This window comes from Taeniopygia guttata, chromosome 1 (assembly GCF_048771995.1).
Source record: "Taeniopygia guttata chromosome 1, bTaeGut7.mat, whole genome shotgun sequence".
Lineage (NCBI taxonomy): Eukaryota > Metazoa > Chordata > Aves > Passeriformes > Estrildidae > Taeniopygia > Taeniopygia guttata.
Window position 1 is genome coordinate 24,599,318 of NC_133024.1, and position 22,652 is coordinate 24,621,969.

A 22,652-nucleotide genomic window follows, 5' to 3' on the forward strand; every position below is an offset into this window, starting at 1 on the left:
TTATTTGCTTTCACCTCACTACCCAGTACCTATAGGATCTGTGTGCTTCACAGCCCAGACAAGCCACTCTGCATGACTTCAATGTAACAAGAGAAGCACTCTAGAAGAGACATGGGGCAACAATCCCCTGCACTGCAACCTCAGGAAATCAACAGCTTCATCCTTCTGCCCAAGGCAGAACCTCCTGCAGTTCTGTCACCCTGCCAGCTGCTGGATGAACTTATTCTTAGAAGCCTTCTTCAACAGTGCAAATTTCATGCCTCCCCTAGCCAGCCTTCTCTAAAAGTTGTTGGCCTCTCCTGTATGTGGAAACTCTAAGGATGAGGCAAATCCTGCCCAAACCCAACGATGGCACTCGGGCACCTGGGGTTAAAGTTGCACCTATTTGAGTTTCTGCAGGAGAGCAAGGGCACACAAGCAAAATGAGCCCTGGGAGCTTTAATAAACTACTTGCTAGCCTTCCATGGAGAGCAGCCCATAAGATAAAGAACCTCTTCACAGAGTCTCTGAAGTCTTACACACGGTCTATTTGTATATCTGCACTGATGGCAGCACAGATACATCCACAGAGCACAACACACCCTTGTACAGAGTGACAAGGGAAAAACATAGCAGTTCTGCTTGGCCGGGCCGCAAGTCAGGGCAGTTTTGCTCCTAACCTTTATCCTCATTATATATCTTGGTTCATGGTTACAGTGATAGCATTAATACAGTACCAACACAATGTTTTTCCTTGACAGCATCCTGAAATAAGCCCCTGTCATTCATTCCCTTGCTAGAGGTGGGAAAGCAAGACCAAGGTGTGTGCACTCTCCACCGTGCAAGTATAGAACAGGGCAGGGACTGGCACAGCCTCACACTCCTCTGCTATGTAGTGCAGGCAGCACCTCCTCCTGCCACCTGCTCTCCAAGACTGGTCAGGGAACAAAAGCCTGATAACAGGTAGAAAATGCAGCCCCCAGGGCAAGAAAGAGAAAAAGTAAACTGATAAATGAATGGAAAACAAAGCATTGGTGAGGTGGTGTGTTTCCCCACTGGAAAAAAAAAAAAAAAATCAGAATTTTCATATTCAAGTCCTCAGTACAGCAAAAGAAAAAAGAAGTCCAAAAAAATCACACAAAGCACTGCCCTGCTGCTGCTTTGCTGATGTCAACTACTGCAGAACAAAAAGGATGAGGTTGTTCAGGCACAACCAGCCCGGTGCCAGAAGACATCGCTCCAATCTCTCTGCATGCTGCAAAAAACCATGACTTGGTACATGATAAAAAAGCAGATCCTGCACCTTTCTACCACATATCTATAAGTGTGCTTGTGCAATGATAACCAAAATAGCTGTGAACTCCTCCAGTGATTCAAAGTACTGCTACCCCATCTACTCACCAAACCATCTGCAGAAGGAAGCAAGGACGTGTAGTTTTTAATCATATATTTTTGGTGCTTATTTACTCTGTGTATTTGCATAAGTACTGACAGAATTTGAAATAAAAGCCTCTTTGTGCACACATTGATATTCCCCCACCCCACAGACAGGACAGCTTCAGCCCCTATCATTCCCCACACTTCCAATGGAAAAAATGTGTGTGGGCAGGGTGGGGGGATAGTCATGAGCAGAAGCCACGATCTGACTCTGTCAGCAGATGACTTCTATTTGCACTCGTTAGCACTGCCCTAGCGTGAGCTAACACCACCCCCTCGGGTAATTTAAACTTATAAAAAAATTGAAAAGAAGGGAGGAAAAAAAAAGCCTGTATTTCTATATTTAGGAGGTTAGGATAATCGGGGTGGAAGAGCCCATCTGTTTGGCGTTCACTCCAGCTGCTATGGATGCGGAAATTTGTCTATTTTCTTTCCTTTTGCCTGTTTTGACTTGTCCTGGCTGACTGTGAGAGAGACACAGAGAGCGTGATGTATGGCCACAGCCATTTAGGTCTGCAACTGTGCACCATCCCATTGGAGTCACAGCAGAACCACTTGGCATAGCCAGGGTCTTTCCCACAGGAGTGTAAAATGGTAAATAATATTTGTTCATATTGTTATTGTTATTATTATTATATTTTATTTATACGATTAATAAGTCTGTAACACTGAAGCCAGAACAACACAGAAAGGCACAAAATAAGACATATCTTAGACCCCTGTAAAAGTCAGCTTTAAGAAGGCAGCCCCGCATCTGCCACATGTATCTTTTGGGAGATCGCCTCATATAAAATTGAATTTTTGTGGGGTGCCAATTCGTCATCATTGGCACTAGCCGCTGGATGGAGACATAGCCACACTTCTTCTCAAGCCAACCTCTTCTGCCATTTTTTGTCCCCAGGCTCTGTGAAAGTGAGCTAAATTCAGAAGTGGCCTTTGATCTCTCACCTTCCTGAGCTGGCCAGGCTCTGGTCCCAAAATACTGAGGATGCAATTACTTCAAAAAGTCTCTTGATGCCATTCCTGTCATAGACACGAGTGCCACTGCCCTTGTGGGGTATAGCATCACTGCCCTTGTAAACCTAACACAGTGCTACTTCTTTTGCTGCTAAAGGCATCCCTGCGGTGTGTTAGGGCACGTGGCAGACTGTTGGGACCATTTGCTGTTTACCTTGTTTGGTACAGATGGCTACTTCTTAATTTCAATGTTTCAGTGTTTTAACATTAATCACTGAGGTCATAAAAGGTGCCAGGGATGAGCAATAAGTTTGGATATATTTCATGTGATTAGTGTTCTGAAAGCCTTAGAAAGAGGAGAGAAGACTGTTGGTGCAATACTCAGAATTTCACTGCCAGCTTTTCCTACAGGGTCTTCTCCAGCCCTGGGGCTGCAGTCACAGTACAGTGAGGAGGACAGTGGGGTGAGGAGCATGGATCAATAAATAGGAATACAGATTGGGAAATGCACAGTCCAGGCACTCCCCAGTCCTCCCTGCAGCACACACTCCTAGTCCAGATCCAGCCCTCTTTTCTGTTGCCTGACAAACAGTCCCACACCTTCCCAACCACACGAAGCTGAAACTCTCCCACTGATTTCCATATGTGCAAGACTGGGATCTAGACCATCACCTAAAGGGCAATCAGTGTGTACAGAGGTCCATAAACCCTCTCTTTGGAAGCAGCCCTCCTCTCATGGGTGCAGTTCCTTGCACACAAGCATCGATGGACATCAGCGACCACTTTTGGCAGGCTTGTCTTCCTGGGATGTCTGGTCTGGGGGTTTGGTGCCCAGCGTGGCTCGGGTGCATTTCTGATCGTTGGCACGAGACACAACACTTTACTCCTTCAACCCTCTGCTCCAAGGAGGTCATTTTAGCTCTCACAAGTCAGCAGGACAATCCCTCTTCCTCACCCAAAACTGACTGCCTATTTCTTCAGTTGCATCCCACACATCACCCAGAGATGGCTCTTTCTCCTCCCAGCTTCCCAGAACACCCTCTCCTGAACTGTCTGTGCTCTTCTGCTAGCTCAGAAGTACCAGCTCACTAAGTCCATGGGCCCTGTGGCTCAGAAGCATTTGTTGCCTTGGGGCACAAGGCCCCTGCACCCACCCCTCCCCTGACAGAAGAGCAAAGGCCTTAAACAGGTTAATTTTATCTTCATAACATTCATGGCATTAGGTGGACAGATACAGGTGAAGTACTCACTGCCATGCTCCACCCTCTACTACACCTAAGAGAACCCACACAGGTCAGCCCAAAGACACAAACAGGAAGAATATGAGGTCCCACTGGTTCACAGACCCAAAAAAAACAAAAAACAACTATTTAACTGTGCCCTCAGGCAGGCCACCGAAGCATCACCTGTGTTACAGAGCTGAAGGGTGTCTCACGCAGCTTCAAAGCTGCTTTCCACAAAAGTTGCACACAAAAATATAGACCCTCAGCAGCTGACATTGTTGCAACTGTTCTTTAAGATGCTGAAGTAATTCACACCTATTCCTTGCAGATCCAGAGAAAGCTCTTCTTTCTGTGATGCATTATTTGCATTACTTTTGTCGAGCATTATTTAATATTTCCAAGTACATGGCAAATGTACTGAAATCTGAGGAATCTTAAAAGATGAAGATATAAATAAAAACTGAAACTAATGGCTGAGGTTTTGTTTGTTTGTTTGTTTGTTTTTCAATTCTTCATGCTATTTCCTCCAGTATTTAAGGGGGGGGGGGAGGGGGGAGGAGCACAGAGACATGTATGAGAAACTTCAGATAAACTGCCTTGTATTTGATGAAATCAGAAATACTGCAACTTAATTCAACATTTATATCACCACTCCCCCACACTCTCCCTCAGAAAAATAGAGTGCCCTGTAATTGCAGATGAGGAAACAGAATTCTCTTGTATGTTCACTTTCATGAAAGATAAATTTGCTTTGTTCTCTATTTTGGTCCCTAATTCAGAAAACCACTTAAACATATGCTGAAGCTCATAATTTGCCATTCTACCACTTATGCATCTACTCAGGAATATGCCTGAAGTCAGGCATATGCACAGCACACTGCTGACTGTGGACCTTAGAGCGTTCTGTTCATTTCTGCAGCTATTCTAATTTAGTGACGTAAATGTACAGGAAAGTAACACATTTTGAGCAATTTTAGCACTCACTAGCAAAAGTGAGTTTTGAGCTTGCCTTTCCCCACAAACAGTCTGAAAAATTATTAAAAATGAATAGAAAATTTTTAATACATTTCAGAAACTGCTTAATTCTAGCCGTTACTTTGAGCTGTCAGGATAGTAAAATACTATGGCTTGAACTTTCACTTTGTATCAGTGCTGAGCAACCAAATCTGGAGCTGAAATGCTCGTCCCCCTCTTAGGAAACTGTTAAAAAAAGAAAAACAACAAACCTTCTTATGAGCATGTGGCGTGTCAAATATTATTTGTAGAAGCCATTCAGTAAGTAATTTCAAATAAGTAAAATGCAAAGAAACCACAGGATGTTCACAAACAATTTTCAAATAGAAATGGAAGAGGAATTCATTAAATAAATTATTTGCTATAAATTATTCACCTACCTCTAATCTTACTACCACTTAGACTATAAAATTCATGCCATAAAAGATACAGGATTCATGCCATAAATGATACAGGATACATAACATGGCATTATTAACTTATGCTTTTCCCAGTGCTGCTTTATTTTGACTGTACGGTTATATGTGCATTATTATATATATTATATATATATACACATGCATTAAGACAGTCTTTTGGCTTTAATGGACTTGGAGTGTAATATGTTTCTGTTTTTAAAGCTAAGCTAAGGAGTCCTAGTCTGATTTTAGCCTCTAAGTTGATTTTGAGCTCCAAGGCTGAATAACTCTTCAAATCTGAAATAATAATGCAAACTGTGTTCTGAGCAAAGCCAAAATGAATGGAAGCCTTACACAGTTCGCCAATTTAATGAGATTTCCACAACTTGGGCCCATCTCACATAAATTCACAATGAAAGGTGGACACTCCTTTGTGTCCATCGAGCCACACACTGAATATTTTCATAAAGGTGAAAGGGGTGAGGGGAAGCTGGAAGCAGATCACTGGCAGGAGACAACAGTCTCGCCTTCTGGGACCCACTGGCTCTGCACTGGACCACAGGGTCAGCAGCATCCTCACCTGAATCACTTTTCTCCTCCTGCAGCTGCAAGAGAAGCTGCCAGCTGTGTCCTGGCTATATGGCCAGAGGAACAAATTCCCAAAAGAAACCTAAATTACACTGTGAAATTAATTTTAGCCACAAAAACAAAATCCCAGAAAGGATTCTCACTCGTAACCAAGGATGAAGGCAGCTTTTTCTTCTTATTTGTGTCCTGATTTGTTCTAAGTGACAGCTATATTCCACAACTTGTTTGACCTCCAGCAATTGTTTTATATCATAACTGTTTATTTTTAATTAAAAGTATGACGATTGTCACTGAATTTCTCCATTTGTGGAAAACTGATACAAGTTGTCCTTCTTTGGTTATGGATAAAAGAATAAAAAAGGATTCTTGCAGTTGTCAGAAGAATCTCTCAGTTATCTCCTAAGCAAATTCTATTGCAGTGAGTTGCAATTAAATGCTCCTCCTCACCATCCATGCACATTTTTACCGCTTGGAAAGGAAAGAAGAGTTGGTTTGGCAGAGTTTCATCATCCTGACTGACTCATAGCAGGCCCAGTCCTTGGCCCAGTGGATGTCAGGTGCATTTGTCCAGCACAGCAGCCCTACACACGGTGCTGTTACACACTGGTATTTCCACTGAACTTCTGAGTGCTTGAAAAGACCCTCAGAGGAGGCAAAAGCATGGGGTCCACTCACATCAGAGACCTCTTGTAGGCTCTGGTCCCAGGTGCTGACACACAGACCTCAAAGCTAAATAAGCTTTACCACAACAGTTTCTACATCAAACACAGGGAGAATAGCAATGGCTCTGCTGACAGGACTGCTTCCACTCTAGCTTATTGCCAACATAAATTCACATCAACCAGGCTGTTTAAAAAGAACCTGAGGGAATTGTGTGCTTAATTCCCACAGGTATCTTATAAAATCCCAATTGCAACAGACAATGTTATATTTTCTTCTATTTTCAGGGTGAAGCCACACCATAGGTAGTGGATAAGGAAGAAGGGCTGTAGTAGACCAGATGGAGACCATGGTTCCCTTAAGCAATGAAGAAAATACTTCACAATGCCTGAGGACCAGACTCACTCTTCTCTGTAGGAGAGCCCTGGCTAGCACATCTCCACCATGCAGGGCAAAACTCACACAGAAACACAACTTGAATGCAGGACAATTATGGCTCGGACCTTCCTGGGCTTCCCAAACCAGCCCTGATCTGATCCTGATCAGCCCTGGCTGATCCTGCAGCAGAACCCAGTTGGGAAAGATTTCCTCCAAAGCATCCTCAAGGCACAGATTGTTTGAGATTGCCACCAGTGTCACAGTGCCCCCAGCACTTGAACAGGCAGCAAACTGGAGGCGAGGAGGACAGATACCTTGCACACACAGTCCCCTCACCTGTGACCACAGGGCCACTCCTCTGGGGGTCCAGTGCAAAATACTCCTCATGAAGGTGGTCAAGACAAGGATGAGGGAAGAACTGCATTTGATTTTGTCGCTGCAGATTTTGTCTAAAGACTCAGAATCGATAACCACCCATGAGCCACTGCCACAAAAACTCAAGAGGAAAAGTATTCAGCAGGCCACTGATTAAATCAGTGGACAGGCATCGTTGTCCAGTGGAGAAGGCACAGGCTGGCAGTCAGCAGATGCAGGCTCCAACCCCAGGTTGGCCTTGGGAGTCCTGCATGACCATGGCAAAGGCACTTCCCATCTCGGGGGCCGCAGTTCTCCCTATCAGCTGCATGGTGATCTAGATAATATGGCTGTTACCTGAGTCAGTGAAGAGAAAGATTATACAAGGATTAGCATTAAAAAAGTGGGTGGGCAGAGCGCAGCATAGATAGGAAGGGTTCTGAAAAATACATGGGCCTCTGTCTTCATGCTCCTCATCTCTTTCCACAAAGTGGTTACTAAAAGCAAAAATAGTATGCTCTCCTTACAAAGGCACCACACAGCAGACACATATATTTAGATCACTGTGAAGCAAATACTGACTTTTGTCCAAGGCAGGAAAAAGGTACCCGGCGCTACAGAGAGGGAGAAAAACAAAGACAACTGAAGTCACCCTGAAGCAAGAAAAAGGAAAGAATCCAGACCTCTGGGACAGATTCAGCTGTGGTATAAACATTGACGTTAGCCATATTCAAGAAGGTCAGGAATAAATGACAAAGCTCTCAGGAGCCTGACCTGGAGGTCCATCAGGTGCTAGATGTACACAGGACAAGCACTCATCTTCCTGCATGCCAAACGAGTAATTTCAAACCCCTAAATAAATAGTAGGACACTGCAGCAGAAACAACCCTCAGGAAGGACAGGACAGAACACCTTTTCAGTAATTTTATTTTGCAGCTTTTTTGGCTTGCATAGTTATCCCCCTTGCCCAGCTGAGGATGTCACATGCTGCTCTTCCTCTCCCAGGAGACATCAATCTGTCACTAGGGCCACTCTCTCGACACTATCCCCCAACATGTGTTCTCCACCCCTTCTGCTTGCTCAGAGCACAGAAATGACAGCACAGAAACCCAGTGGCAGCAGGTGGGAATGGAGCCCACATCCCCTAATCCCAGTGCTCACCGCCAAAAAAAAAAAAAAAAAAAAAAAGAAAGAAAAAGCAAAAAATAAAGAACTCCCCCGATCCCCTGTTTTTTTCCCTTACATGCATAGCATCACTGCTGCTGAATTGCAGCCTCCGAGAAAGGAAAGAAAGAGGCCCAAAAGGCAGCTAGGAAACCCACCGTCCACTGGCATCCCTCCACACGAGGCGATCGGGCTCCTTCTGCTGCAGTGACTTGGCAAGCACACCTCGCTCTGACTCAGCACCTCGCCGGCACCTCCTGTCAATTATTGCCACAAACTGCTGACGCCGGAAGGGCTATTTGCAATTAGGATGCAACACAAGCCGGTGGCGGTGGGATGGATGCCTCAGCTCCCCCCTTCACCTCGCTGTGAGCCCTCTGGCTCAGGGTGATGCTGCGGGGCACGGGGGATGCAGTGCAGGAGGGCAGGAGGATGGGGACCAAGGGGGTGGGGGAAGCCTGAAGCCTGCCTGTGCTGTATCTATTCTGTGCATAAACAGACAACTGCTGTCAATGTGGCAGCTGAAATGAAGTCTTGCAAAAGAAAAAAAAAAAAAAAAAAAAAAAAAGGGAAAAAAAAAAAGGGAAAACAGCCACTGGGAATAAGGGTGAGAGCAGCGAGAATAGATGAAACTATGCAAAAAAGCTACAGGAGAGCTAGCACGGAGCATTCCCCAAAGAAGAAGCAAAGCACAGCCTCGCTGCAGCTCCGTGCAGCTGAGGCACACGAGCCTGCTCCCCGTGTCCCAGGCATTTCCAGCGCAGGAGGGGAGGCGCTGATTGCGGATGAGTCCAGTAATAAGGGCCCAGGGCACAGCAGCTGTTTCAGGGGCAAAAGGAAGGGCTGTCCTTGACAAGCCAAGGACATGACGATTCTGCAGACAGACTGAGGCCATTCTGTCCCTCTGCCAAGTAGCCAAGGTCCTCCCAGCCTCGCCGAGTCACTGGCTCACACAGCCAGAAAGCCAAGCAGGTCTGCACACAAGCAGCTCCACAACCAATGGAGATAACAAATAACGTTCAGATAACAAACCCCATTAAACAGTGAAGAATCAACCACTCAGTTAGTTATGGAAGCAGCCCAGAAATCACACAAGCTGAGCAGTGCCCTGCAGAAGCTCTCCATCACCTTCTGCTTCACTAAAGCAACCCATCTTCCACCCATCCCTGTCTCCTTCCCCAGGCCCCCTTCACTGGAACAGGCAGTGAGAGGCAGCAGAGTGAGTGATGCATTCCTTTCAGGAGCTCCCAGGGACCCTTTAACCAAGAAGCAGGGCTGCAGGTCAGAGCAGCTGGAGTAAAAACTCCAAGAAGCACTTCAGGTTCAATGCAGGGAACCAGCCCCTAGAACATGATGCAACAACCTCTTTATACAGCCATATCAACCAACACAGTGTCCAACACGCCTTGCAGTCTGTGTGTCCACAGCTGCAGAATTCATCACAGACTCATACCCTGCATGGAAATACAGTGTGGGTAAAGAGGCAGAGATACCAAACTGCAAGATGGGTGATACACAAATCTCATCTAGATAGCTAAGGCTGAAGAAGGAGAAAAGTTAACTAAAAAACAAATTTCACTAAAGCAACCTATATTTCCCAATGGCCTCCTGATCAGGTAAAGAATATCTACTCCATGGTGTGGAGGGAGAGCAAAGGACCAAAGTCAAAGAAAACAGAAAAAAATAGTGACTTCAGCAAGATGTGCAGGAATTGGGTAAGAGTCACAGCAGGCTACAATTCTGCAGCATCTAAAAGAGTGGAGGTCGGACTTGGAACAACCTGTCCCAGCACACTTAGAAGCTAAAACCCCTGCAATTGATCTAAAGACACAGTGACTGCTACACAATCAAATTTAACATTCCTGTGAGAAATACAGTAGCTGAATTCTGCATTGTGCCTCTTACAAGTTAGAAAAAACAATTAGAAGCAGAAAGGGTACAAACAGCCTAACTCCAAAAGCAGGGGAACTAAAATTGTTACACTGTATGGTGGTGTGTTGAAGCAATCTCAGCATCATCACTGAAAATGTACTCAGTGTCCTAAACAAAAAACTGCTAGAAGCAAGAGAGCACATTGTATGGCCAAACAACAGAAACAAGAAGTGATTCAGTCTAAACAATTGCTTCATAAAATAATAGATAGGACTGAAAGAAAAACTGAAGGCCAAGTGCAAAAGTCAAAACCCAATCATTTCAGTACATTTATGTACTGAAATAAGTCCAGAAGTGCCAACAGTTGAAGAAAGACATTTCTCAAGTGGCTGTTACTAGCAAAGACAAGCAAACTCTTACTAGGTCAGGTGGTTCTTGAAGCTGGCGTGCTCTTCATAAGGGAGGCTACAGGCTAACCTGGAAGTGTCAGCAGGGCTTGGTTAAAGCAGCCCAGTACCCTAAGCCCATAAAAGTACACAACAGGAGACAAACCAGCTTGATCTCTCCTCAGGGGAACTTGTGGCCCTGCAATCCACTCCAATTTTGGAAGGAAAAGGACAGGATAAAGTAATTCATTTTCTGTCACTTCAAAGTGCACCTGCTAAACTGTTCTGGGCAGGATGCCAGTTCAGTGGCAGACCTGTCCCCTGCTTGCCTGGCGTGGGAACTTCTCCCCTTGCCTTGCCCCCAGTGGGGTTGAGGCCAGCTGAGGTCAGGCTGAGTCTGGAGCTGCTGCCCCACTCCTCAGTGCCCAGGCTCAGAGGCGTGAGAGCTCCTCTGCCCCTGTCCTTGCTCTGGCCCTGATTACAAGGGATTACCCCCAGGTTTCTAACCAGTTCTGGGGTGGTTTAATCTATTTCTTAATATCTGGAAGAGAGACAGGAAGCTGGCAAAGTGATTTGGGCTGGCTGAGACAAAAGAAGATTGAGAGAGACTTCCAAGGGATCTGACAAAGCTCAGCAAGTGGGCAGCATAATGCAGGATGAAATTCAACATTACCAAACGGACAGTAATAAGAACTTGAGAGAATAATCTGAACTACTTGTATACCATGGGGCTCTAATTCAAAAGTAATCACTTGAGAAAAATATCTTGGTATCACTGTGAACGGCTCAATGAAAACATCTGTTCAACATACAGCGGTGGTCAAAGAAGCAAGCAAGCTGTCAGGGTGTCTAAAGGCAGAGGCTGAAACGAAGGATGCTGGAAGTATTCTAATGCCACCATGAACACTGAAAGTGTACTCACAGCTGGAATTGCTGTGGTTACTTCTGCATGGCACACTTGAAAATGCAGGAGGCAGACAAAGGTTTCGCCATTCACCAGTCAAAAACACTTAATGGTCAAACACTGTTAAAATTGGGACAATTTAACTCAGAGATGAGTTAAATAGAGAGAAGTTATCAAATGGGAATGAAGAAGTGAAACAGGTACTCTGTGGGTTTTGTTTGCTTGTGGGCTCTTTGTGTTTGTTGTTTGTTTTTTCAAGGGAAAATAAGAACGGTTTTTCAGCATTACTAAAGAGCAGGAAACATGACCAGACATAAGGAAAATATTGTAATTTTCCTTTTCTGTTTTTACTTTTTCTACTTCTTCTAAACACAGCCAATAATTAACTACCAGGAATGATTAGCCCATGTTATAGTCAAGTCAAGAGCTCAGCAGAAATCACAGAGGCCCATGCATTCACAAGGACACTAGGAACATCCACAGATACACTAGGTAGAGGAAAAAAAAAAAAAAAAAAAAAAAAAACACCACACCAAAAATAAACCAAAAAAAACCACCAAAAAGTAGACTGAAAAAAGCATAACATCACTACACCCTCATGCTTCCAGGCACTAGCCAATTTCTAATTAGTGGGGATTAGGAAGTAATCCCTGCAGTGGGCCTGCAGAGAGGGTGGTGCCAGCCCACTTGCTCCTGGCAGAGGCTGTTCCTGTGCTGGGCAGAGGGAGAGCTGAGCCTGCAACCCACCCACAGCCCCTCTGCTCAGGAGGTCGAGGGGATGGTGTGTCCAGGCTCACCCAGCCTGCTGGGCACCAGCTGAGGACACAGCACCAGGGGGCTCGGTTAGCCCAGCTCAACCTGGCCCCTGGCAAGGGGAAAGATTTACATCTACTGCTTTGTAAGTGGGGGGCTTGCCTGAGGAAGGGAGATGTATGCCTTATTTGCTCTGCACTGGTAGAAGGAATATATATGACTTAATTCATTTTATTGCAAGGAAGTGTGTGAGAATCCAGAGCTTCCCTCTGGCTGCCCTGGAAGGTCTGGGACCCTGGCAGGGGGTCAGGAACCCCCCTGTACAGAGCCCCCAGAGACACTGTCTCTGATCTCTGTCCATGGAAAAGAGTTTTCAATCTTACAGGATGAATTACCAGCTCTGAGTGTTTGATATAAGTAATAATTAAGTGTGGCACGGGTGCAAAAGTAAAATTTTAGAATTCTAGATTAGGGGTTCAGAGGGGACAAAATGGAGGAAACTGGGTGTGTCTTGTCCTTTTTCTCCTTCTTCATGCCCTCCATGTTTCACTGTAGTGTTGGCATTTTTCTATTGGTTTAGGCTGGGGACACACTGTTCAACGTAGGTGACAGATATTGGCACATTATTGTAAATATAGCACAGGTAGTTTCTGGTATATAATGTTTGTAACATCCCACTGGGGGCAGAGCCCCACACGCTGCCCTGCAGGACAGACCTCCGGCAGGGCAGCAGAACATGTTAGAGATAAGCAAGAATAAACAACCTTGAAAACAGCACAGACGAATTATGGCTTCTTCTTTGGCAACGGGGCAGAAAGACAGAGACTTTCTTCAATCTCAGAACCATCAGTACCACAGATTCTGACAGAAGTGGAGTGTGCTCATACCTTAAAATTGGTTTTGTAGGCATTGAAGTCCAGAGCAATGCATACACCAGTGTACTCCTAGGGCAACCTGTAGCACAGACATGACACCAGACTCCTCTTTGATAAATGTTTGGCACCAGTTTCCCACTGAGGAGGTTTTGACACCTCCCATGGGAGCATCTAGATTTGGCCATGGCAGCAGAGACCAGCAGGCTGACCTGGACCAGGACTGCTTAGACAGGCTGCTGCAGAAATGCACCACAGATTGTGAACATGGTGTCTGTCATTGCCTCCCCACAAACAACACTCTTGCCTTCAGCATTCCTGGTAAAATCAAAGCCCAGATGTAACCAAGTAGAATTCAGACAATGGCTTTCTCCTACTGATGCTTGTGAAGCAGAAGCTCATGTTCTCATAGCTAGGTTGGCTCATGAGACTATGAGAAAATAACTGCACAAGTTTTTGTCCCTAAATAAGCGATATGATCAGCTTAATAGCAAAATTACACTTGAAATTAGCTTCATGCAGAGATGCAAATGTACAAGTACTGCTATGCTGCCAGGAGGAGAGCTGTGGCTCTGCGTATGCACAAATAATAAAGGACTGAGCTCAACCTGCTAGTCCTGTTCTGATTTCTCCACTGACTGTTCCAGAAGAGGAAACAAATATTAATAAATATATATCTGCTGTATTTCTTAAATAGAAACTTGTCTTTTTCAGTGCAATGCTCTACAGCACAATGAATAAGGACAAGAGCAGTGCCACATACATGTGTACATAGTGTTTGCAAACATGTGTCAAGATGGCCAAAATAATGGGCAGAGACTGTGCACAGGTACCACCAATTGCTGCAAGTTGGTTTTTATCACAGTTCTTTTTAAATACCCTGTAGAAATAAAAAGCAGCAACTAAAGCTTCACTGAAGTTACTTCCACTAAACCAAAACTTACCAAACATGGTAAGTTTTGATTTTGTAAAATCATAACTGTGTTTCAAAAGAAAAACAGGAAGGGAAAAAAACCAAAAATACAGAAACATCCGATTTAAGCATCTTTAGGATGAAAATTTTTGACTTTTCACATCAAAGAATCTTTTTGCTTTGGGTACCTCCTTGTATTATAACAATACAACTCCACAAAGAAACAAAATATCAGTGTCCTAAGATGGAATTTCTCTCAAAAATTTCCTTTCAAAACCATCAAAGCATTTGACTTCTACTTCCATTTAGAATGAAGCCAAATTCCTCAATCCATATGAAACAGAGCAGCGCAGCTCAAGCAGTGGGAAAAAAAAGCAGAAGCCAGGACACAAGTGACCTCCAAAACCAAAGAGATAAAACCTTGTAAGACAAAAAAAAAAAAAAAAAAAAAAAAAAAGTTGCGCTTTCTCCCTGGTGCACAAGACATGAAACAGTTGTAAGAATAAAGTAGGGAGGCATATGACCAGAAGCCCTGTAATTGTGACTTCTCTAAAGGAGAGGCTGGGCAAATGTCCTACCTGACAGCAAGAAAATCATTTCATCTCTGCACACATCAGTTTTCCATGCTGTAAATCAAACTGACTGCCCTCACAAAGTAAGTTTGGAGACTCTCAATTAGGTAATATTCATAAATAACTGTGCAAACACAAAGTAGTAAAAACCAGAGAACTGTCTTTGTTACACTGCTGTCTGTTAAACAACCAGGAGCTAAATTCTTCTCTGAACACTTACAAAAGGGAAGGCACCATTAGTGCTCCACAAGGAGGAAACTACAAAGAACAGATTTTCAGTGCATGCACTTCTCCTTGAAATAAACTGTGTTAAAAGCACTTTACTTAAAAAGCACAATGATAGTAGCATCCTGCTAAATATAGATGACTCACCACAATTTAGTAGTGAACATCCCTGAAGAGGACCATTACATTATTGCTTAACCTGCTGCATAAATTTAAGCATCCTCCTGTGGTTACAGTTTGTTCCAAGACACTCAAGATTACTACCAGCATCCACTGACCTTCAGTGGGTCACGAGGTCTAGCTGAGTCTTGCTTTCTCCATCTGTACTATTGGTACAAGAATAAAAACACTACTCCCCCAAGAAGGCAGGAAAAATAATTCCTAAGTTTCCTAAGTTAAAGGGTTGTTTATGCCATACTTTGTATATCCATATTACTACTGAGCAACTAAATATAGCTGCTCCTGAGGCACTCTGAGATCCCTTGAGAACGGAATCTTATAAAAAGAAAATTGCAGTTTAGGCAATACTGAAGAAACAGAGCTAAATAATCATTTCCAAAATAAGGGAACGATGCCCACTTCAGAAAGAAGTAGTTAATGCATCTGTGCCTACCGCTGGGGACCAAGGTCAGGTCGCGAGCAAAATGATTTATCTACACGTCACAAAACCACACAGCTTGACACAAATGGCAATCTGTTCCAAAAAAAAAACCTGCAAAAGCATGGAAGGGCAAGGGACTGACACGGTACTGCCTTTCCAGGGCTGAGGACCTGGTGCAGAGCTGGTGGGTAGCACAAGGGTGCTGCAAGGCCAGAAGAGTTTCAGCTGTGAGAGCCTCAGACCGACAGGAGAGCGACTCCAAAAAGTCACATGAGGAGCTGCAGACCTGCTGTTGCATTAATCCACTGCAGCCAGGCACCCTCACCCCCTGCTCTTGCAAGATCCATCTGCAGTGGACTGTAACACGCTGAAATCTCACCTGGTGCAATTCGGTGTCACAGGATCCAAACACCATGCAGTTAAAAAACACGTCAGTTCTGCACTCTGACTGTACCCAAAGTGTGATTTCTACCACATTTGACAATTTGCAGGATGTTATTTCTGGAGACATAGGAGGATTGATTAGCAATCCCAGGTTTGGTTTCAAAGCTCTAAAGAGAATTCCCTCCCATCTTTCCCTAAATTTCTCCTGGGAAAATATTATTTCCACAAAAAATTATTAGGCTTATAATGTTTTAGAGGGAAAACATAGATGCTGCCCTTGGCCCAAGACCATTAAACATGGATATAGTAGACCCAGAAAATGGGCAACTAGCACCAGTTACAAAGAATAATTTTTATTCTACAAATTGCAAAACAACATAAGAAAATGGCACTATAATAATTGACTCGAATATCATTATGAAGTCTAATTTTATTTTATTGTAGGTATAAAGTGTGAGAATGATGAAATTACCTCCAAGTTCTTTTTTCCCCCCAACAACTTTCATTTGCTTGGCATTAAGTATTTTGCCTGATTATATACTCTTTCAGATCCTCCTACTTTTAAGTCTTACTTTTAATTTAGGAATCACTTTGCATATGACCTCTTATTTTTATTCTATCTTCTAAACCAGTCTGAAATCTCAAAAAGAGGAAAAAAAAATTTAAAAATCACTCTTCCTAACCATACTTGGCAGCCCAGACCAGAAAAACACTTACTGATCTTCTGCAAATGTTTAGGAAAAAAACCTCCCAATTTCAGCTTTCCTGTTCCTTATCCCTTACAGTGTTTTCTTTTCATACTCAAGAACCACTGAAAATATGGCCATACTGTGTACCACAGAAATAACTGTGTACCACAGCTATTTTCATCTACCACCATCTTCTAAAGATTTTTCCTAAGACAAAATGAAAAAAAGCCAAGCTTGAGAAATAGGTGCTTCATTCAGGTAATTATGATGTCTTAAAGGAAATTGCAAGAAAAACCACTACACTATTGCAGATAAATTTTTCAATTTTTCATGGAAAAGTGTGTTTTCACACCTAGTTCTCTCCAATGTCACAGTCCCTGTGTGCCCTCAACCAAAAAAAAAAAAAAAAAAAAAAAAAAAAGGTAAATATTAAGTCAATCTTTCTGCTTAAAAGGATAATTAAATACCCCTTCAATTTTAACCTTATATCTGTTCATTGTTGTATGTTTTTGCAGTGATATCACGTCAACAGAAGGACTTCACCACTTATATGCGTCTAACTGGAGCAAGTCCAATAACTTCATAGACATTTACACCTTTGCAATGTCTGCAGGCAAAAAAACCTGTAGCACTGAGAACCTGAAAATAATTGAACTTGCTTTCCAAATTGGGAAAAGTACAAAAAGCAAATCAATAGTGTAAGGTATGAAAACTGAGATTATTTCTTTCAACTTAATGCTAGTAAACTTTATTTTTTTTCCATAATTCATCTCTTTGAAGTCAGCAGTTGCAATTTCCAGTTAATGCAGGAGACTCAGACTCCCAAACATTTTCTGAGGACAGAAATACAGGGTGCATTTGAGGCTGAGGCACTTGTGAAAAGTTCATTTATCCATCACAAGACTTTTTTCTAACCAAGTCCTGTGTAGAGAGGGAAGCCTGCCGTGTCTCGCAGGGCAGTGACAGCAAGGCACAGCCACCCAAGCAGTAGACTCCATCCAGATCTCGACTGTGAGGAGGTTTCATCTAGACCTTGCTGAGACATCTCTGGTCTTCTCATGGGAGACCCCATCATTTCTTACTGTCCTCTCGCTGTCTCAGGGACCTCTTGCAGCAAGTTTCCCAGTTTCCCAGCAGTGAAGGTGGCCCAGCTGTCTCAAAGCTGTGGGCAGCTCACTGCTGAGCTGAGCTCTGCAAAACTGCTTAGCGAGTGCCTGCATTAAAGGGAAGACCTTAAGAAAATTGCCATGTGGACCTCTGTAAACCATAACTAAGCAGGCTGCTCTAAAGTTTAGCATTACTTGGAAGGAGGCCTTGCCACCTGATCAACAGATGAGTCTGAACATCTTGCACTTGGTAGCTTCTTCTGCTGCCCTTAATGCAGCACCTCCTGGTGCTCCCCGGCAATGCGCTAAGTGATGTGAGTAGCATCTGTCATGTGCAATTTGTTTCCTCTCCGCACCGAGAGCAGGGAACACACCTTATTTCGGCAGGGCTATAGGGGGCGGGAGGTGCTGGAGACTCCGCGTCCCCGGGGGCAGGCACGTATCTTGGAGCTGGAGCCGTGCGCCGTGTGCCTGGAAGGAGGAGGCAGAGGAGAGGGTGGGGGGGACACAGGGGGCTCCGAGCAGCCTGTCACCATCTCTGCGGAAAGTTCCCTGCTGCCTCAGGGCCTGAGGGATAGACCAGAGTTTTCCACACAGGTGAGCTTACCAAGGGGCTAGGCCCAGACAACTGAGCCTAACGTGAAGCCCAGTTTCAAGCAAGTTTTACGGCACCGTAAGAAATAAAAATTATGTATATATAAGAATAGTAGGGAGGATGGTGCAGCGGAGGCAGCAGAAGGAGCCGAGCAGAGCAGCGCTCCTTCCCCACGCCTGCCTGCAAAAGCACTCGCCCGCCGCCGCATTCCCGAGCATCACCGGCGGGACCGCAATCAAAACTTCCCGGGCGCGGGCACCGCCGCGGCACCGGCGACCCCGCGGCCCCGGGGCGATGCCCGAGCGCGGCTGCCGCGCCCCGCTCCGCCCGTGCGGCACTCACCTCTCAGGGCCAGGAGCGCGGCCAGGGCTGCCGGCACCCACCTCCCGCCGCCGCCGGGGCGCCGCCGCGTCATGCCGGGCCGGGCGAGGGGCGCGGAGCGGGCCGCCGAGCCCTGCCTCTCCCCGCCGCCGCAGGTGCCGCCGCCGCCGGTGCCGCCGCCGTCCCGGGACCGCCCGCTCGCGGCGAGGCTCCGCCGTGCCCCGAGCCCCGCTCGCCCGGGGAGGGCGGCAGGCGCGGCGGCCGGACCGAGAGCGCAGCCTGGCGGCCCCGAGCCGCCCCCGCAACCCGCCGGGCTGCGGCTGTCACCCCCCGCGCGGCACCGTCCCGGCGCGCAGCGCCACGTCCCGCCACCCTCCTCCTCCCTCCGCATGAATCGGGGCTTCCCCCCTCCTCCCCTTCCCCGCCGACCCGGCGCCGCTGCATCCGTAGGGGTGCTGCACGGGCCGGGGTGAGGAGGTGCGGTCCAGCGCAGGGCTGGAGACTGCACCCCCACCGCTCCTCCGGATCATCGCGGCAGCGTGGGGGCTTCTTCTTTCCGGAGCCTGCCTACAGCTGCATTGAACATGACAGCGGCAGCACACGGCAAAATATTTGGGATGGTCTGCATGGGACCGGTCACCGCTGCAGCGCGCAGTATAAACACTGCAAAGGTACGAACCACCCTAACTCCGCCATTCAGGAGCCTGGGAAACACGAGCGTTCCGCACTCCTATGACACCGACCGAGGTACCTCTAAAGGGTGCGAGGCAGTTCTTGGAGTTGGGGAACTGCAATACCGTGTAACGCAGGAATCGCCAACAAGTTGTGTCACAAGCTTAAGTCAGTGCAGTTCTTAAGGCTGCGCAGAAAAATTAATCAGTTGAAAATCAGCACACATCAAGTGTCTATGTAAAGGGTACAAAAGAAGGAAAAGAGCCCTTTCTGAATTTAGGGTGATCTTCTGGGCAAAGGATCAAGCAGAAAGCTTGCACAGAATGAGTCCTCATGCACAGCCAGCTCCCTGTCCGAGTCTGATCACGGTAGTTTTGCTCTGTGAAAATAAGCAGATTGACAAGGAAAACTCTTTAACAATTCTGTCAAATGTCCAGTTGTTTCATTCTCCAGCTTTTGTTTCCTCCTCACCAAAGCACAGCCATGCAGCCTTTGCATCCTGCAGACAGTGAATCCATCTTGTCATGCTTCTCCCTACCTCCTTCCCATTCGCAGTCCCTGGGAGCATCCCCTGCCCAGACTACCCTATTGCTAGGCACTGTTCCGGTTTCTGCCTCCTCAGTTGCCTCAAAAGGTGCTCTGACCCTTTACATGGCTGCACTACCCCTGTGAAGAGAGGTGGGGGAGAGCTGCACCTAGGAGTGAAGATGACAAGGAAAAGTCTCAGGGGTAGAAAACCAGAAATTACTTTAAGAACCATGAAAAAAAAAAAAAGCGCAACCTGGTTCCCATAATAACAGTATGTGGAAAGCTAACTACCATTTCACCAGCCTTGGTTAGCCTAGGTTAAGCTCTGCCTTGCCCAGCATCAAGCTTTGGCAAACTTCTATCAGAGGACTAGGTAAAAATGTCACCCCAGCAGTCCAGGTTTACCAGTTATCTTAGTTCTGAAATAAAACTACTAACTCTTTACAAGGAGCAATGGTTGACCTACCCTTATCAGGCAGCAAAAATGCTCACTGCCACATGGGCTGGGATTTCATTCAGCGAGTAGTGGCTCAGAAAGGCGAGAAGGTGACTCAGGAGATGTACCCTCCACTCTCTTTTCAGGTTGTTCTGGTGCCTGCTACATGTTTTCCAACATGAAACCTGATGATACAGGTGTTCTGACAGTTCTAGCACTCTTGCAAAGCACCCTCCACTCCAGTCCTGCAGCAGACTAAAAGAGGGTTTTGCTCCATTGAGGATCCAGCTCTTGGCAAAGGCTCAAGTAGCTGAACCATAACACTTAAGGAAAGCATCAAAGGGAGAGTCATAGGCCAGCTGTTACCCTCATTCTGTGGCAATATGGGAATTGAAGTTTTCTCAGACTCTCTCAGACTGCTTCTCTTTCCTCCAGCTGACTTGCTGCATTTTTCATCAAGCAAAAGAATGAAGGAAAATGATGATTTTTATGATCAGAAGCAGTTCCAGGAAACCTCCATCCTTGTGCATACACTCAGTGACCACCTTGAGGAATACAATGAGTATGTCCACACGTTCACTTACAATGAAGGCCTATGTTCTTGCCAAACATAACCTCCTTCGGCAAAGTCAAGGCCAAGAGAGCAGAGAGCATGTTTGGCATAGTGGCCTGACACTGCCCTTACTCCTGCAGATCACTTCCAAGAATGAAAAGATGCAAAGACAAATCAAGTGAAAACAAGAAAAATTGCACATTCTCCCTAGGACTGCCGCACTGCCTTCCTGATCTGCCAAGACTTGGAAGCTGTCTTGACCTAATGGAAATAAGTGTGTTTTTTAGTATAAGGACACACTGCATTAGCAAATGCCATCCCAGCTCACTTTGGACTGTTCCTTGCATCCTGCTGTGCATCAGCTGGCAGGTAAACAGCAAAGATCAGTTCACCCTGTACAGTAAATTAATTAATGTGCTTCCTAAAAAGTGAAGTGAGCATAATGTGAATTGGGAGCCTGGTGGTCAGAGAAAGTATTTCTACCCAAAATGGACCCACATGACTCCCTCCTGATGCAAGCTGCTGGTATCAGGGAGCATTTTAATCAGCTTTCAGATCTGGTCACCACAGCTAATACTGTACCATACCTACAAACCACAGTGACACAGCAAGTGACTTTAGCTGCTTCTTGCAGCAACTGCAAGAACAATCTGTGGCCACACTCCAGAAGGATGGAGCAGCCACAGGGAATAATAATCTTCAGATGCACCAGTCAGTCCTCTCACTCTGGCTCCCTCTTCACCTTATCGCCACTTCCAAAAATAGCTTGCAGATTGTACAGAAAGGATGTGGACGGGGAGATACTGTTCCTAGAACTCTGAATTTCCACTTTAGCTGTCCTTGAGCCTTCCCCAGAATATTAGGCTTATGCCAACCATTTATCCAGTGAGTGCAGCACACTCCAGCTGGTTGGATACTAGAGCTATGAGCACAGATATTTGCTGTGCAAATATCTAGCAGCCTATTTTCCCACCAGTGAGTGTCTATACCTCTTACTCGGCATTGATGGAATAGTACATCATGGATAGAGGAGATGAGCTTTGCCATATCCCAGGCATCAGATGCTGGCAGATAACCACTGCAGGATTCATTTGTGGTACATTACTCAGAAGAACACACATAGGATCCTTAAACCGAATGGCCAAGATACTTCCAAGACTGTGCATGCTAGACTGGGCAAGGACAGAAAAAAAAAAAAAAAAAAAGAAGGAAAGAAAGAAAGAAAGAAAGAAAGAAAGAAAGCACTCCCACTTTTTTCTTTTGAAAAAAAAATTATGATAAGCAATGTAATTCTCATGTCTCAATGAAAAACATCTTTATGAGTCAAATTTGAAAAGAAAGCTTTTTTCCCAGTATAATGCTACTTTTTTTCCTCTCTTGCCTTAACATGGCTCTAAAAACCCAGTGGGGATGCAGTTGGGTTCAAGGGCTGCAATAGATGCCAGGTCTTACATCACCATTGCTGTTTCCCAGCTTGTTACTGGGTTATCTATTGTCAGATGGGAATTTATTGAAGGTGACATTGCTTACAAATTGATCAAAATCAGCTTCAGTGAGGTGTCCTTCCAAGATATAAAAAGATGGATAAAATTCACTCAGTTGATCATTAATAACTTCAGTCTGTGGAATTGGTTATCTCCCTTTGACAGACGAAATAGAGTTTGCAGATTGAACTGTTTTAATCCTATCTGAGAAGAAATATGACAGCCCTTCAAATATATACCCAATTAACTATGTCTGCCTTTTCAATAAAACTAATTCAAACAAAACCCTGGCTTTATTTTGCTGAACACCTGTGCATACAAAACAGAGGTCACTAAATAGAAGAAAAAACAGTGACAACCCTGTCAACCCATCTATGACAGATTTTTTTCCTACTGGCTACAGGACTGGTTATATGGGAATACTGTCCCAAGTGTAAAGGTTTGTGCTTTTGAAAGCCTGAATATGGAACAAGCAGGAGCATCAGCACTGTGCCCTCAGTGTCCAGCATGGTGTGCAATCCAGTGCAGGTGCTGTGAATCCAATGCACGACCAGCATAGGCTTTTGGGTGAGCCCTGTCCACGTGTTGGCCAGGATAACCTGATCCCTGGCACAGCAATGGCCTATGCTTGCAT

General features: G+C 45.3%; 1 protein-coding gene and 1 long non-coding RNA gene across 4 annotated transcripts in view; one reads left to right on the top strand and one right to left on the bottom strand.

Moving 5' to 3' along the window:
- IGSF11 (immunoglobulin superfamily member 11) overlaps positions 1-19,756 on the bottom strand; it is a 111,385-nt gene extending 91,629 nt beyond the window's left edge. The window contains exon 1 of one of the 3 annotated variants that reach the window (XM_072925312.1): positions 18,775-19,756. Coding sequence is in view for 2 of the 3 variants with exons in the window: in XM_012569960.5 (XP_012425414.3) it covers positions 18,367-18,736 (370 nt within the window). In the remaining variant the exon portion in view is untranslated. Of the gene's footprint in view, positions 1-8,310; positions 8,670-18,366 lie in introns of those variants that run through there. The other 2 variants (XM_012569960.5, XM_030265898.4) reach the window with 2 other exon arrangements.
- On the top strand, positions 18,879-22,303 carry LOC140682572 (uncharacterized). Its single transcript, XR_012054421.1, has 2 exons — positions 18,879-19,016; positions 20,128-22,303. It is a non-coding gene; the product is annotated as an uncharacterized lncRNA (long non-coding RNA).
- Positions 22,304-22,652: the final 349 nt, after the last annotated feature.